At 39.9% G+C, this 17,690-nt stretch overlaps 1 protein-coding gene and 1 long non-coding RNA gene across 3 annotated transcripts in view; one reads left to right on the forward strand and one right to left on the reverse strand.

Moving 5' to 3' along the window:
* The window catches only part of LOC117366350, a 175,211-nt gene that overhangs the window by 128,419 nt on the left and 29,102 nt on the right, over positions 1-17,690 (forward strand). The gene's annotated exons all lie outside the window — the stretch shown is intronic.
* The window catches only part of LOC117366348 (allantoinase, mitochondrial-like), a 174,323-nt gene that overhangs the window by 119,125 nt on the left and 37,508 nt on the right, over positions 1-17,690 (reverse strand). Inside the window, exons 2-4 of one of the 2 annotated variants that reach the window (XM_033957620.1) lie at positions 10,607-10,777; positions 6,445-6,602; positions 3,922-4,073 (exon numbers count right to left, since the gene is read on the reverse strand). In XM_033957620.1, the coding sequence (XP_033813511.1) occupies positions 3,922-4,073; positions 6,445-6,602; positions 10,607-10,616 (320 nt within the window). In that variant the 5' untranslated portion in view covers positions 10,617-10,777. The remainder of the gene's footprint in view (positions 1-3,921; positions 4,074-6,444; positions 6,603-10,606; positions 10,778-17,690) is intronic. The other variant, XM_033957618.1, reaches the window with a different exon arrangement.

A 17,690-nucleotide genomic window follows, 5' to 3' on the forward strand; every position in this document is an offset into this window, starting at 1 on the left:
GCAGCACTAGAGCAGGGAGCAGGCCAGACCAAACAACAGCACCTTGAGGTCCACGAGTGTGCTTACAGGAAAACAGAACCCTAAGCGCACTCCTACCTGCCGGGTACCTACTGATCATTTTGTTATAGTAGATAATACTTTTTAAAAGGGGGAGAGGGGGTTAGGCAAGGATGTCCATTATCTCCTTTGCTGTTTGATATTGTTCTGGAACCCTTGATATTAGCTATTCAGCAGGCAAAGGAGATACAGGGTATTCCTTATGCAGGTCGGAAATATAAAGTCTCTGCTTATGCAGATGATATTTTGCTTTATTTGAGAAATCCTGAAACTACCATTCTACATTTACTAGATTTGATAGACAGATTTGGCAAATTTTCTGGCTATAAAATAAATTGGAGTAAATCAGAGGTTCTTCCGTTAAACGTCCACTGCCCAAAAGGTTTATTTGACATATTCCCTTTTCTTTGGAAAGAAGAGGGTATAAAATATCTAGATGTTTGGATTCAGAGGATGAAACAATGAAAGTAAATGAGCAATGGAACCCTTTAAATTTTTCTTGGGGGGGGGGGAGCGTTCAAACAGTTAAGATGATGATTTTGCTTATGGTTTGTTATCAAATGGGTATAGTACCAGTGTTTTTTCAAGGGTCTTTTTACAAGAAATTGAATAGTATTCTTACCAAATTTATTTGGCTGGGGAAAACAGCGAGAGTTGCTTTAGTATCTTTACAAAAATCAATTGCGAAGGGAGGGATAAATTTCCCAAATTTTTATAGGTACCATCAAGCCTATATTATGCGCCAAGCTATGTATTGGATCCTCCCAGATCTCATGGAAAGTCTTCCGGATTGGTTATGGTTGGAATGGCAACTCCTGTCTCCACTGAGGTTGTTTCATGTCTTGAGTATCAAGTTACCCAGGTTAAATAAGGACAATAGAATCTTATGTGACTCTTGGAAAACTTTAAAATTTATCAATAATTTAACATCTATTCCAATTCATAAATCCACATATCAGTCCCTTTGGCTGAACTCCAAGATTCAAATTGGCGGATATAGCATTGGATGAAGGTGGGCATTTGTACTTTAGATGGACAGCTGCTTGACTTTTCACGACTGCAGCATAAATATAGTATTGCTAAATCTCAAAATTATAAATGGTTGCAGTTGAAGCAGGACATTCAGACGGGGTTCCCTGATTGGCGAAATTTTAATAATTATTATAGCTTACAAATTTCCTGGGTCATCAGGCCGCTCAGTGGTATAAATTAATATCTGGTCTTTTGAATAAGAAACCAAAAAATGGTCTTTGTGACATTTGGAGCTTTGAGATAAAACATCAGATTAATGTATCTCAATGGTCATGAATTTGGATTTGGAGAATGAGATGTACGGTGTCAGCATCTATGAGACAATCTTGGTTTTTCTTGTTACACAGAGCATTATGGACCCCTGTTAAGCTACATAAGTTAGATAGTTCTAAAACTAAAAGATGTTGGCACTGTCATCTTGAAGCAGGGACATTGGATCATTTACTGTTTTATTGTCCACTGATACTCAAATTTTGGAAATCTATTTGGGAGCAAATTAATAAATTATTTGAGAATCCAGTAGCTTTAACATATGACACAGTGTTATTTGGCACAATGATGAGAGCTAAAAGTCAAATGTCATCTCACAATGATAAACTTATTTTTATAATGACTGGGGTTGCAATACAATTGATTTTGAGAAATTGGAAAAACTGGGATAGATTGAGTTACAGTTTTTGGTGGGAGTTATATTTTTTAAAATGGAGCGGGTGTTGGCTGTACAGCAGGGAAATTATAAAAAAATTTTGGTAGTTTGGGAGCCATTGATAAATTATTGTAAGGATTGATCTTTTTTTTGGTCATTTCATTATACACATCCAGGAAGAGGGGGGGGGAGGGATTTACAGGATGATTATAAGCTGGTTATTAGTTGTTGGTTATTAATCAGAGGGTGGAAGAGTTAAAATGATTGTTTAGGTATATTTATTAGCTCAAAGTGTTTTTATTGTAATATTATATATGTGTATAATTGTTATGCACTATGATTGTTTGAAACTTAATAAAGTTTTAAAATAAAATAAAAAAGCCTCCCTAATGTCCAATAACATTTCAGCATCTGTCCATTATCTTGGTCAGGCGGATGGAAGTACACTCCTATCACTACCTTTTCCCTTTTACACATGGAATTTCTACCCAAAGAGTTTCCAAGGTGTGTTTCTGCTCCTGTAGAATTTTCAGTCCATTCAATTCAAGATCTCCTTAACATATAATGCTACACCTCTACCAATTCAATCCACCTTATCTCTGCAATTTAGTTTGTATCCTGGTATGATAATTTCCCATTGGTTATCTTCCTTCCACCAGATCTCAGAGATGCCTATTATATCTATACTAGTCTTTAAGCCTGTTACATTAACGGGTGCTAGAATAGGTATGTGTGTCTGTCTTTCTGTCTCTCTCTCTCTCCTTGGCCGCTGTCTCTCTCTTTCCTCGGCTGTCCACCACCACCCCTTGCCTGCTCCCCCTGTCCAGCAGGAGTCCTTCTCCCTTCCTTTTACCTCTTCCCTGTCCAGCAGCACCTCTTCCCTGCTCCCCCTGTCCAGCAGTAGGCCTTCTCCCCATCTTTTACCTCCCTCCCTGTCCAGCAGCACCTCTTCCCTGCTCCCCCTGTCTAGCAGTAGGCCTTCTCCCCTCCTTTTACCTCCCTCTCTTTCCAGCAGCACCTCTTACCTGATCCCCATGTCCAGCAGTAGGCCTTCTCCTTTCCCTGCTTCCCCTGTCCAGCATTCGGAAGCCCGGGCAGCCTCGTGGCTTTTGCTAGGTCTGCCCACCTCACATTATCAAAGTGGGCCGGCCTAACAAATGCCCCGCGGTTGCTGCATTTGCTGGTCCGGGGGTGAGAAGAGACATCCCGGCAGCGCAGGAGTCAAACCGCAACCGCTGATCAAATCTGTCCACGTGCCTCAAGCCATCACGAGCCACGAGCCATCACGAGCCGCCACAAGCTGCCCCACACACCACAAATCCAATATGGCCATGGAAGCAGACACCACGGTGGCAGGTAACACGGCCTCCTAAATACGCATGCGCGCTTGGTTTTATTATAGATTATTTTCATGTAATGCAAAATATTATAACTCTTCCATCTTGTTTCTTAGGCTTCTGGTATTTGCATATAAATATTTCAAACAATGTTTGTCATATATATTTACAATTTTCTCAGCAGTTGGCATGGATAATTTGCAATTTTTAAAATCAGCCTGCTCTGTATGTAAAAAAACCTGGTCTACTGCCTATATTGCAATCTCGCTATTGGGGTGTTCTGTCTTCTCTTTTATGATGATATCTTTTAAAGATACCTTGTTCCAAACCATACTGTTTTGAGTGATTGTCCGCCTTCCCCCAGTTTAAAAGTTGCAAAGCCATGGCCAGATGCTTCCACTCAACACTTCCAGGGGTGCTTTCACCTCCCGCCAGCCATTAGCCTCTGATGAAGACCACCATTTATCAGCCCTCCCCCAGACCAAATCCCCCACAGATCATGCTTGCTCAAGGGAGGGGGAACTTGAAATGTTGTTCTGATCTAGGTGGGGATCAGGTGGCAGCACCATGGCCTCTGGCTATGAACATCAGGTCATGGACAGCTCCAAGTCCCAATGCTCTGAGCCATTAGAATAGCATTGCTTGCAAGGATGGTGTCTTTCATTCAACAAGGTAGTCAGCAACCTGTAGGATTCTGATACCCTGGTTGCTAACTACCATGGTAAATCAAGGTAGAGTAAAAGCTTGACTTTTTACCATATCTTGTAACTTCTCCCCTAAATTTTTAAAATTTGCAATGGGATTGCATCCCGATCACTCTCTTCTATCTAATGTTTTGCATCACCGTACAGTGGCATGTCCACAATGGTAGTGATTCCTCCTGCTGCTGCTGCCTTTGTCGCAGTTTGGAAACCCTCCCAAGCTGTACGCCCTGGTTCATTGATGTGGACATGAGTGTCTACAATCCCAGGCATCACCATTAGGTCACCCACATCCATTACCTACAAAGGAGAAAATAGCTTTTTTATCATTGTGCATAATTTTGAATCAGCATATAGCTTAACTTTCTCCTATCTAAGAATAACAGTGGAACATACTTAAGAGGCAGTGTGAACTTTATTTTGGCAATTTCATTTATTAGGGCTATAGTTCTAAAACTTATTTTAAGATTGTGCAATCACATTAGGTAATTTCCCAGTGATGGATGGACAATGATTTGAGCTCACAGGCAATAAGGATCACAGGCCTTAACCACCTATCAAAAGTGATTGAACTTGATAGAATTTAGAAGAGAGTGGGCCCTCTACTGTTGCGGCCTTCAGCTACTGACCTACTGTCTCAATGGCCAATTCGCTCCTATAATGTATCTCATGTATTAAAACCCAAACACCTTATTTTATAGTAACGTTGCTCACATGTACTGTAACAGGTGTTTCTGTTGAAAGCAGGACTAATAATGCAGACAAGTAGAAGAAATCATCCAACCATGGGCATCGGAATGGGGAGAAGCCACAGGGGCCACAGCACCTCTAAAAAGCTCCCCACACCCCACTACCATTGCTGCTGTTTCAGCAGCAACAAAACAAAGATAAAAATGTCCAGTGCTGCTTTATTCATCCTCATGGCTGCTGGCTCTGTCCTGGAACTAAAAGTGATGGCTGAAGGTGTGGGGTCGGCAGCCACAAGAATGAATAGAGCAGTCCCATGATGCCTTTATCTTTGCTTTGCCACCACTGGAGAAAGACATGCTGGATGAAAGGTAGAAGGAGGGGGGTCAGGTACTGGATGGAAAGGGGGAGAGAGGGGGGTCAGATGCTGGATGAAAAGGGGGAGAGAGGAGGTCAGGCACTGGATGGAAGGGGAAGGTAGACAGAGGGGAGAGGAAGGGAGAGAGAGACAGGCATTGAATGAAAAGGAGATAGAGAGAGAGGCAGATTCTGGATAGAAGGGGCGAGGAGGCAGATGCTGAATGGAAGGGGAGAGAGGAGGCAGATGATGAATGGAGGGGAAAGAGGAGGTTAGGCACTGTTTGGAAGGGGAGGGGAGAGAGGTGTCAGGGATTGAATGGAAGGGAGGAGAGAGAGAGAGAGGGTATAGACACTAGATGGAAGGGGGCTGATGCTGGATGGAAGTGGGAGACAGGGTCAAATGCTGGTTGGGGAGAAGAAAGAGAAAAGAGTTAGTGAGAGACTGGGAAATAAAATAAATAAATAAAAATAAGAGGATGTGAAATAGGAGAGCCAAAGTGAGGGAAAGAGTTGGCAACCTGTAGGTATACACAATAAAAAATAAAAAAGGTGGGGGGGGGGGGAGGGAACTGTTGACTGTATAGTAGGAAAGAATTAAATCTAGACAGAGGCAGAAAAATAAGTTTGTGCCTCCCTACCTTCTATGTTCCTAGTTTGTGCCCCTTACGTCCTGCCTTCCAGCCTTTGTTCTAAGTTTGTACTCCCATCCCTCCCTCCCTTTCTTCTTTCTGTGTCCCAATGTTATGCCCCTCTCCTGTGAGTATGTACCAGAGACACCAAGTAGGTCTCCTTCTTTCTGCCTTCCATCAGCACTTGCTTCTTCACAAAGCTGCAGACAGTGACTCCTACATGTTGCCTACAGCTGACCCAGAAGCCTTCCAAGTTTCAAGTTTACTATAATTTGATATCCCACAAATCAAAGTATGTCTAAGCAGCTTACAATATAAGTTAAAAATGGAAAATAAGGGAAACATAAAATGGAAAAAGAAAAGGGGAAAATTACAATATATGATAGGAAAGATAAAAGGGGTAACACAAAGGAAAGGTCTAGATGCTCAATAGGATAAGCCCAGGAATATAGTAAAAATGTTTTAAGGTCTTATTTAAAAAGGCTAAGCAAGATTTGAAATCTAAGATGGTTTGGGAGCAAAATCCATAATCAGGCCCCTGTATAGAAAAAAGACAGCTGCTAGCAGAATCTTAAAAAATCTCTCTGAACGTAGGAACAGTCAAGCAATTGTGATTAGTAGATCTTAGAAGATGCAAAGGGGTGTAAGGTGTTAAGTGTTTACTAAGAAAAAGAGGGGCATCAGCTCTGACATGAGAAGGAAGGCTTCTGGGTCAGCCACGGACAGCATGTAGGAACTGCTGCCTGTGACTTTATGAAAAAGCAAGTGCAGCTGAAAGGCAAGAAGGAGGTGCTACTTGGCTGTCTTAGATAACACCTGTTACGGTAAGTAACTGTGTTATATCTCACAGGATGTCATGATTTTGTATTTTATGATTTTTTTAAGAGTCCATGTATTTTGTACACTTTTATGATTTAAGTATATTCCTTTGTAATCTGCATAGATAAGTTTGACAATGCTAGATATAAATTCTAGAAATAATAATAAATAATTACCTTCTCTCCCCTGGAAGGTGCTAGACTCTTTTTGTGCACAATGTTAGTAATCTTTCCATTCCTTATTATGATTTCTGCAGGGCAGATGGTGTTGTTCAAAATTACCCGATTACTCCTTACAATGTTGATCTCAGATCCCACTGTCATCATGGGCATGCCTAATAGAAACAAACAACATGGATTAGGGAAGTCTTCTATGTATGGAATCACATAGGAAGTCACAATCTATTACAAACTGTAGCCTGGACTGCTGTTGGTTACTTATAATGGCATGCAACAATAAATGTCCAACTTGATATAGCTGAATAGCACTAAAGATCTACTGCTCACAATCTCCTTACTGTTCCCTCATTGAAACAGATCAGCACAATGAGGACTACAATTTTTTCTGTTAATGCTCCTTTTCTCTGAAACAGTATTTCTAACTACATGCATGAAAATTTAACACTTATCGATTTTTTTTACGTTCAATATGTTTATTTATTTTCAATTTAATAGCAAATCAATACTTGACCGATTCATACACAATGATAACAAGATAAAATAAAAAAAAAGAAGAAAAGACAGTCAAAGGTGTAAAAACAACAGTCGAAAGTACAAGATATTAATAGTACAGGTAATCAGACCATGAGCAATTGCAGCACAAAATACCAGTAATAACAATATCACACTTCAGTGTAGTTGAGTTAAAGAGTCGCAGTAAGAAGACAATAAATGCCAAACAGCATCATGAGAACGTGAAGTACCTCTTTTTTTCAGCAAAATGGCTTTCATATCTCATTATTAAGCAAACATTATTCCACCATAAGTTATAAGACAGATTTCCAGTTATAAGACAGATTTCCAATTAGTGATCACAAGTTTTAAGGCAACCATTAATAAACCCCTCAGCAACTTGGCAGCATAGTCATCTAGTTGAGCACGCAAGCCATATCTACTATATATTATTATTGCCAAGGACAACTCCTCCTGTAATCCAAAGATCACAGAAACAGTTCTCCATATTCTAAGCCAGAGCGTATGGACAGGAGGGCAGTAAAAGATCATATGATCCAATGATCCCTTGTTAGACTTACATGACCAACAACAAGAGACATCAGAGTTAGGGAGTTTAGCAAGCTTGGAAGGTGTCCAAAAGGCTCTGTGCATTAAATAAAACAAAGATTGTTGAATTGATGAAGAGTGAAGTGAAGAGTAAATTTCTTTCCAAATTTTGGGTCTAGTCGAGTGATTAATGGTGAGGCCAGTATCTTGTGACCATGCATCCCATATGCTCAAAGTTGAATTAGTTTTCAAATCGTTCAAGATGGCATACCACGCAGCATAATGACCCTTAGGTTTACATGCCATTAAGTCAAATAATCTCCAGATGGAAGGTTTTATGTTCTTGGATACAGACAGGTTATAACCTGCCTTAATAGCATGGCATAATTGTAACCATCTGTAATAATGAGATTGAGGTAGATTATAGGTTTGGCGTAAGGAGTCAAAAGGTATCCAGGAGCTATCACAATACAAATGATTGAGAAAAGCAATACCAGCTATCTTCCATATTGACCAGTTGACAGGTTTTCCTTGTATTTTAATTTTGGCATTATTCCACAAGTAGACATAGAGTGTCTTCCCACCTCGTTTTTAGTAATTGATCCATAAATCGAAGAGCCAATTTAGTGGAATTAAGTGGTTCAGGGAAAGTAGACACAGTCAATTCAGTGAAAGTAGAACAAAAAATGTCAACATCCTTATGGTCATTTTCAAGTAATATCCAGGCTGGCCTGTTCAAGGAAGACTCCTGGTAATCAAGTGAGAACCCTGACCCAACAACATGGCTGTATGATATTCATAGAAGCTAGGAAATCGAACGCCGCCATCTAATTTATCTTTTTTCAATTTTTGAAGACTAATGCGGGATGTTGAGTTATTCCACAAAAACTTGGAGAGTAGCGTTTCAATGTGTTTATAGGTGGCTCTAGGTAAGTAAACAGGAATCATATTCAGAGTATAATTTATTACTGGAGCGATCATCATCTTAATCGTGTCCAGTCTACCCCACCACGATAGACAGAGAAGTGACCAGCGATTAGTAAGACTGTTTGCAGAAGCAACTAGTTGTTCCGCATTACAACTCACCGTTTCTTCAATAGAAGGGGAGAAATAAACACCAAGATATTTGATTTTCCTTCCCATCCAGCGTAGACCAAGTTTTTGAATGGTATCATAGGCCTCAGGTGAATTCAATGCCATAACTTCTGTTTTGGACAGGTTCAGTCTGTAGCCCGAAATACTAGAATAAGAATCAATAGTTCTCAATACGTATTAAATGGAGTCAACTGTAACATATAACAACACATCGTCCGCATAGGCCGATAGCTTGAAATCTCATTCTGCACATTTTATTCCATGAATATTAGGATGTATTTTAAGTGCAATAAGCAGGGGTTCCAATGCTATATTAAACAATAAAGGTGACAGGGGACATCCCTGGCGGGTTCCTCATGCCGGAAAAAAAGGAGTAGAAAAGGAACCATTGATATATATCCACGTAGTCGGAGCCTTATATAAGACCCTGATCATGTCAATAAAAGTAGATGGGAAGCCAAACCAGTGCAGAACCTGAAATAAATAAGACCATTCAATCCTATCGAACGCTTTTTCTGCGTCGAGACTCATTGCCACCATAGGTTCAGCCACAGATTGAGCACGAGCTATAACATTTATAAATGTACGAGTGTTATTGTTAGATAGTCTGTTGGCTAAGAAACCATTCTGGTCCTCAGAGATGAGCTTGGGAAGAACCCTCTGAAGTCTTGAGGCTAGCAATTTAGCGTATATTTTGGCGTCAGTGTTGATCATCGATAGAGGTCTGTAGTTGGAAACATCAAGAGGGTCCTTATTTGGTTTTAGTAGTACAATAATGGAAGCTTCAGTAAAGGAACCTCACACATCTCCTGATGAAATGAGATATTTGAAAAAATCTAGAAGATAAGGTAATATCTTTTCAGCAAAGGCTGAGTAAAATTTGATTGTGAGACCATCCGGTCCGGGCGTTTTAGCCTTTGCCATAGATATGATAACTTCCTGTAATTCACTAATAGTGAGAGGTTGACATAAGAGTGAGTTGTCTTCAACACAACCATGTGGTAAATGAGTAAGGAATCCAGCAGCATCCATGGCAGAGTCCATTTCGGCCGTGTACAGCTTCTTGTAAAAAGATTGGAATGTAGAAAGTACGTCTTTCGGATCAGTCAATACCAGATTATCCACAGAACGAATCGTTGAGATATTAGTCTTATTAACTCTTTCTTTTAAATAGTTAGCAAGGCTATGCCCACACTTGTTTGATTCTGCATAATAAGTGGCAGATTTAGCAAACACTTGTTTGGCAGCAGATCTGCTCAGTGAAATATTGTAATTATAACGAGAGGCCTGTAATTTGCCTAATATGACCATGTTATTGGGATATAGGTAATGAGAACGTTCAAGGTTCTTTATCTCCATCTCCAGTGTGAGAAGGTCAGCCATGACAGGTTTTCGTTTAGAAGCAGAAAAAGAGACGATAAGACCTCTGACGTAAGCTTTAAAAGCATCCCAAATATAGGTCCATTTGGATTCAGTGGAAACATTAAAGGTAAAGAATTCCTCAATCGCCTTAGATAGATATTCAATAAAGGCAGGGTCCTGTAGAAGTGTATTATTAAATCGCCATGGGCTCGAAGAAAAAACTTTAGAACCAAATGCAGTGAGTTTAAGTTGCACGAGGGCATGGTCTGACACACTTATTTCTTTGATATCAGAAGAATCAATGAATCTCATAAGTGAAGGACTCACCAGAAAATAGTTTAGTCTGGAGTAGGAATTGTAAGGTGTGGAGAAGAAAGTGAATTCAGTATCATCAAGATGGATAATCCTCCATGGGTCAAGAAGTTGAAATTGGGAAATTATGTCTTGTAGTAAAAACCAATTTTTGGACTTTTTGTATGACATACTAGATTTTCTATCTTTCAAGGGATCCTGTATGACATTAAAGTCACCACCTATGATGCAATGATGATCCCTATGTGTGTTTAATGTCAGCTATGTCAGCATAATAAGACACATCATCAACATTAGGACCGTATACATTCAGAAACATGATTTTAAAATCAGCAATGTCAAGAACTACCTGAATCCATCTGCCAGCAGAATCAGTGCGGTGAGACACAATGGAGATGTCAGGACGCCTCCTTATAAACATCATCTCACCATTTTTCTTCCCCAGGGCAGGAGAACATAGAACAGGATATGCCCAAGGGAAGAACCACTTTTTGGCTTCTGGTTCAGTGAGATGTGTTTCCTGCAAACAAATGACATCTGCCTGAAATCTGGATAAGTAAGCAAGTATTTTCTTCTGCTTGATAGGGTTATTCAACCCTTTAACATTAAGAGTTAAACAGTGTAATGGCATGTGATATACCACCTATTAATATTCAAGAACCATAAGTCATGCTGCAACAAGGTAGGAGAGAAAAGTATGACTGTGAAATACCAGAGACTGTCAAAAAGAATAAAAAACATACATAGAAATATCATCTCGCTATCTGTATGGGAAGTTAACCACGGGATAGTGAACTCGTGAAGAGAGGAGGAACAAATATGTCCCACACCAGGAACATCTCAAACAGCAGAATATAGTAAAATATAAAGTTATCAACATATCAGCAACTCAGTAAACAGCATGTAAGGCCACTCAGCCACAACGCGGGGGAGACAGCATATAGAGAGTAGAAAAGCATATCATATAACATCGATTGCCTCATTGTGTGGAATTATTGTATATAAAGAACATACATCAATCGTTACCATTATGGATTGCGGGTCCGGGTTGATATTATCTAGCTTTCTAAGAAATTCAGTAGTGTCTTAAATATAAGCAGCTGTTTGTTTTACAAATATTTGATGTTTTACAAATATTTGATGTATGATCTTTATATACAATAATTCCACACAATGAGGCAATCGATGTTATTAAAGAAACCTTAGACAAAAGAGTATGCCCTAAAGTACCTACGGAATTTTTAGTTCAATTAGCGAACACGGTTCTTACTGAGAGTTTCTTTATGTTTGAGGATTCCTTGTTTCAACAAAAATCAGGTATAGCCATGGGGATCACTATGGCCCCTTCAGTGGCTAATTTATTTATGGATAAGTTTGAACGTTTATGGATATATCCTTCAAAATTTTTTGATAAGATCAAAATATGGACAAGATATATAGATGATATATTCATAATTTGGAATGGAGGTGAAGAGGATCTGGTGCAATTCTTAGGATTTATCAACTTATGCCATCCGAAAGTGAAATTCACTCACACATACAGTAATAAGTTAATTTCATTTTTAGATGTTCAGATTACAATAAAAGATGGTAGCTTTCATACTGAAGTATATTTTAAACCTATAGCTTGCAACTCTGCCCTCCTTTTCTCAAGCGCTCATCCTCCTGCACTAAAGAAAAGTTTACCATACTCTCAATTTTTGAGAATCAGGAGAATCTTCTACACTAGAATTTAAGCAGCAAGCAAAGTCATTGAAGAAAAAATTCTTACAACGTGGATATCCCCTAAAAATTATTAATACAGCATATAAAAAAGCTCTTTTTAACCATCGTGAACATTTGTTGATCCCAAAAAATCATAAATCTTTGCAACCTGAGGAACGAGTGATAACCTGTCTTAACCTATTCAAATGACTGTCATCAGACCGTCCGTTCACTGAGAAAACATTGGGATATCCTTAAAATCTCTGGAGTATTTCAAGATTTCCACTTACGTATAGCGTATCGTAGGAAGCGTAATCTTAAAGAAATTCTTTGCCCTTCTACTCTATCTGCTAAGTTTGAGCACACCGAAGAGGCTTTTCAAGGACATACTAGCTGCGGGGGATGCCAAAAGTGCACAATAATGATGAATACAGATATTTTCACTAACCCCAGAGATAATAAAACTTATAAATTAAGACAAACTTCTAACTGTAAGACACAAGGGGTTGTCTACATCCTACAATGTCCTTGCAATTTATTTTATGTAGGGCAAACTTCGAGGAAATTCAGTACTCGTCTGGTGGAACACAAGAGTAATATTAAAAATCAAAAAATAGGAGCCCCTTTAGCTTGTCATTGTATAGATAAAAATCATGGGGTTTTTTTTTCATTGAAAGGGGTTATCATTGAGGTTGTTACCCAGAGCAGTAGAGGGGGTGATTTCAAACGGTATTTAGCCCAGCACGAACAACGCTGGATAAATCGTTTAGGCACTTTAGATCCTGAGGGCCTTAATGCTAATTTAGAGTGGCAACATTTTTACTAAATGAGTTGGCTACCTTGAAACTGCTATATACTTTTGCTAGTATATCTTTTAACTAGTACTTGTATTGTCACTTTAATGCGTGAATGCGCATGTGTTGCTACGTTGCCGGAAGTGTATAAAATGAACGCTGGCGCCATTTTGTCAATGCTTGAGAAAATTTGGCAGTCCTAGCACACAGTGAGTACTCTTCTGTTTTTTGTTTAAATTAAGTTTTGATATGATATTAACTATTTTATTTTGTTGTAGATGCCTTAATGTCCTTTGGCTACTTGCCCTGACGCAGTGGACTTAAAACATTGTCCACGAAACGCTGGTCGCGTTGGCTCAGGCATTAAACAGGCAATCACACTAAACAATGAATGGGATGCTCAAGCAACAATGAAAACTGCTTGAGATAAGTAACTCAGCTGCCTATTAAGGGAGAAATGCACTGTGAATATGTTTAAAGTTTAAAAGTTTAAATTTTATAGGATTGGACTTTTAAATCACATTATTTAAGCTTCACTTAAGAAAAAGTTTCAAAAAAATTAAGTTCAAGTTGTTTGGCCTATGACTGGAGTATGGAGCTATAACATTATACTGACTGTTCAGTCCATGATATGACTACGCGTATGCTCCGAATCTGAGGCCTGAATAGGATTATGCTGCTTAGGTAGTGTATTTCCCATATTAAGTGATATATGTTTTATATATGAGAATATTAGCATATGGTCATTAATGGAAAAAATAGAAAATTAGGTCTGTATGGCTGTGGTAAAAATATCCTTAGCACATGGAAAAGACCCATGTAAGGGCACAATAAGGCCAATTTTTACTGCAGCTTTGTAAAAGGACCCTTTTGATAACAGTTCACCTATCTTGTGCAGTTTCCAAAGGGAAAGTAAGTACTGTACATAATAAGGTGCACTAACCGATTAGCGTACACTAAATGCTAACGCATGCATGTTAGTCTATGGATGCTTTAGCGTTTGCATACGCTAATTTGATTAGCTCAAGCTAATTGGTTAGCGAACCTTAGTAACAGAGGGGGATAGTAACATAATAAATGACAGCAGATAAAGATCTGAATGGTCCATCCAGTCTGCCCATAAGTTATACTCATTAAAATACATGATTAGATTAACTTGTCTCTTCTTTGATATTTCTGGGCCGTAGACTGTAAAGTTTGGTATTGTCCTAGGTTCAAAATGCTGAAGTTGCCATCCAAGCTCACTCCAGCATATCCAACCATCCTGTTGTTTACAGGATATCTACCGTAAAGTCTGGCTAGTAACATCCTCCAGTGCATATATTTCCTTTGAAAATATGGTTATACTAAAACTATTTGCATATATTTAGACCTCCTATATGCACAACATACACTGTATTTTAGAAAATTTATGCATATACTTTGGAAAATCAAGAAATATACATGTAAGTCCTAACTCTATCAACAAAAGAAACTGTGGAGAAAGGTGTTCTTGAGGCAGGCTTTATTTCATTGGAAGTTTGAACAATAACAATCCACTTAATGTATATCTTAAAGGAGAAGGACCCAACATGGTCCGTGTTTCGGTGAACAAGCTTTCCTCAGGGATCCTAAATGAAGTTTATAATCCAAAAATACAGATGTGGATTAAAGGAAATAAGCATAAAACCCGACTGCAGTCTTGCCAAAGCTACTCGTGTTTTATTCCGAAGCTGCAGTCGATTGGGGGTCGGCGCAGCTTTCCACATTCCACGGCTCTAAGGAACAATGAACAGAGGCTAAATGTTGACCAAACCTGACAGCAGCACTTTACTGCTCCTCTTCCTCCTCGTGTTGACTCTCACCGAGCCACTGAGACCAAGTGCATGAATATCTTTGGCAAGACTGGTTTATGCTTATTTCCTTTAATCCACATCTATATTTTTGGATTATAAATATCAATGCAATGCTATCACATGCATATGAGCACGTATGTGATGTCATTGTGTCAACGTCCATGCATGTGCCGAAGCCCTCCAGACATGGCCCCAAGCTTGGGGATAGAGACAGGAGGTTTGTATGGGGACAGGGCTGGGAATAGAACAGGGCGGAGCTGGGGGTAGAACTGGGCGGGGTCAGGTGTTCTCTTTTTTAAGAGGAAATATGGTAACCCTACTCCTTTAGACTCCTTTGGATGCATACCAAATGCCATTCAATGCTACAGAATTTTTAGCATGATCTGACATTCTGGAATGCACTTTCTCAGGATATCAGACAAGATGCTTCATTTACGTGCTTCAAACATAACTTGAAAATGTATCTGTTTCAAGAGATATGCAAGTTAAGGCCATGCAGACTAACCCATATAACCCCTTTTCTAAAAAATGCCCACAGGTTGCCCATTTCCCATAGAATTATGTTCCAAACTATTTTTCTTGCATTCAAAGTAATCATTCCCCCTAATTTATTGATAGACTTTTGATCCCATATGAAACCTCTTTAAGATCACTTCAATCATCACAACAATATCTTCTTATAGTCTCCTCTGTTTGACAGCTATTCTATGACAACACACAAAACTACTTACTCAGTAGTTGCACCCACTCTATGGAACTCTCTCCCCATAGCCCTGAGACAGAAAACTAACATATAATTTCAAGTCCAAGTTAAAAACCTTTCTCTTCAAAGATACGTATGAGATCTAGACAAAGGGCACAACCCAGACTAACCCACTCTCCCTAATGTTTTTCCCTATACCATTTAATTTTTATTATTAGCAAAGTAACCCTACCCATTATTCTTTTGTATCATGTTTAGTCAATAGAAACTTTTACTATGTATGTCACTACCCTTTTTTTTAAAAAAAAAAAAAAAGAATTTTTAGAATTTGAATGATGTAAACCACAGTTCTTCAACCGCCAGACCATGGACCGGTGCCAGTCCGCAGGAAATTTTTGCCGGTCTGCGCAGGGCCGGCAAGATTGACTCCCTTCAATTTCCTGCCGGTCCGCGAAGGGCCGGCAAGATCAACAGCTGAAGTCTGTGCTGGGCTGGAGACATCTTGGGGAGCCTCCGACAGTGGCTTTCTCCCCTCTCTGCAGCTCTCCTTTACTTCCCAGCGCAGCGATTCACGAAGGTAGCCTCGGGGCTTTTGCTGAGTCACGGCTGCCTCTGATGATGCAACTTCCTCTTTCCTCAGAGGCGGCGCGACCCAACAAAGGACCCAAGGCTGCCTTCCTGAATCACTGCGCTGAGAAGTAAGGAGAGCTGCTGGGAGGGGAGAAAGCCACTATTGGAGTCTAGGAAGCTGCTGGGCAAGGGGAAACAGGGACAGCTGCTACTGGAGAGGGAGAAGGAAAGATGCTGCTGGGAGGGGAGGAGGGAAAGGAGTATGGGAAGCTGCTGGGCAAGGGAAAAAAAGGGACAGCTGCTACTGGACCTGGAGGGAAGGAGAAGGAGAGATACTGCTGGGATGGGAGGAGGGAAAGGAGTCTGGGAAGCTGCTGGGCAAGGGAAAAAAAGGGACAGCTGCTACTGGAGAGGGAGAAGGAGAGATGCTGCTGGGAGGGGAGGAAGGGAAGAGAGTTACTGCTGGACAGGAGGAGGGAAGGGAGAATGAAAAAAGGAAGGAAACAGCTGGCAGAGAGATTAGAGGAGGGGAAGGGGAGACATATGCATGAGAAAGTAGAGAGATTGATGATAGGAAGGGGTCAGCAGAAAAATAAGCAGAGAGGGACAACGATGATAGATCTGGTGTAGGAGAGATAAAAATGAAGAGAGCAGTGAAGCTGAAATGAATCATGTAAAAAGGAGAGATGGGGGCACAAGCTGGATGGAAGGGGGAGAGGGGCATAGAAAGAAGACAGATACCATATGGAAGGGGGAGAGGACAGACAGTGGATGGAAGGGGCAGATGCTGGATTGAAGAGACAGAGAGGGCAGACGCTGGAAGGAAGAGAGTGAAAAGAAGACTGAAAACAGAAACCAGAGACGACAAAAGGTAGAAAAAAATAATTTTATTTCTGTTTTGTGATTAGAATATATCAGATTTGAAATATATATCCTGCTAGAGCTGGTGTTAGACATAACTGGGGACTGCAAAACCCAGGCAGTGCTTCTTTAGCTTCCAGCTGGCTTAGGGGCAGTTGCCCTAGTTGCACTCCCCTAAAACTATTCCTGTCATGTGTGATTGCAGTATTCTGTTAGCATGATATTTCTGTGTAGCATTCTGTAATAATTTGGCTTGTTCAGTTTTCTTGATAGTAGAGGGGATATATGTGAAAGGGAGCGGAGACAGGGGTTTTGTTGATCTTTGCTCTGAATTATTTGTATTTATAAAATGACAATTGTACAGAATATTGTTTCTTTTTATAATTTAATAAAATACATTCAATATAAAATCATAACTGAGGCTTGTGTGGATGGGATCAGATGATTTGTGGGGACCGAGCTCGCGGAGATGGGGCGGAAATGGGATTTTTAAATTTTAGTCCTAGTAGTTTGCCGGACCACAAAATAATTCTTTTTTTCCTGCCGGTCCACGGGTGTAAAAAGATTGAAGAACACTGATGTAAACCACTTTGGAATTTAAAGCAGTATGTCAAGCCATAATAAAACTTAAAACTTGAACCCGAGGACCCTAGAGGTGTGAGACAGTGAATAGTTTGATGCATAGTTTGTCCAGCCTACCAACTTTATAGTTGTACCCAGCCCTGGTCCTGACAATGAAATTCTTACTTTCCCCTTTTGCTATCATCCAGGCAGGAACTAGGAATTCATCTAGATACCCAAATAAAAAAGGGGCTTACACCCATATGGTGTTAAAGGCAAATAAATTCTGCATCCACAGAACACTCCTAGCCCTCCTCCAATGATGGGTGCAGAGCAGAACTAGGACATTTCCCCATGAAACTCACTATACAAAGAAATTACAAGCCACAGGTTCCTCAATTGCAA

Source organism: Geotrypetes seraphini, chromosome 9, assembly GCF_902459505.1.
Source record: "Geotrypetes seraphini chromosome 9, aGeoSer1.1, whole genome shotgun sequence".
NCBI lineage: Eukaryota > Metazoa > Chordata > Amphibia > Gymnophiona > Dermophiidae > Geotrypetes > Geotrypetes seraphini.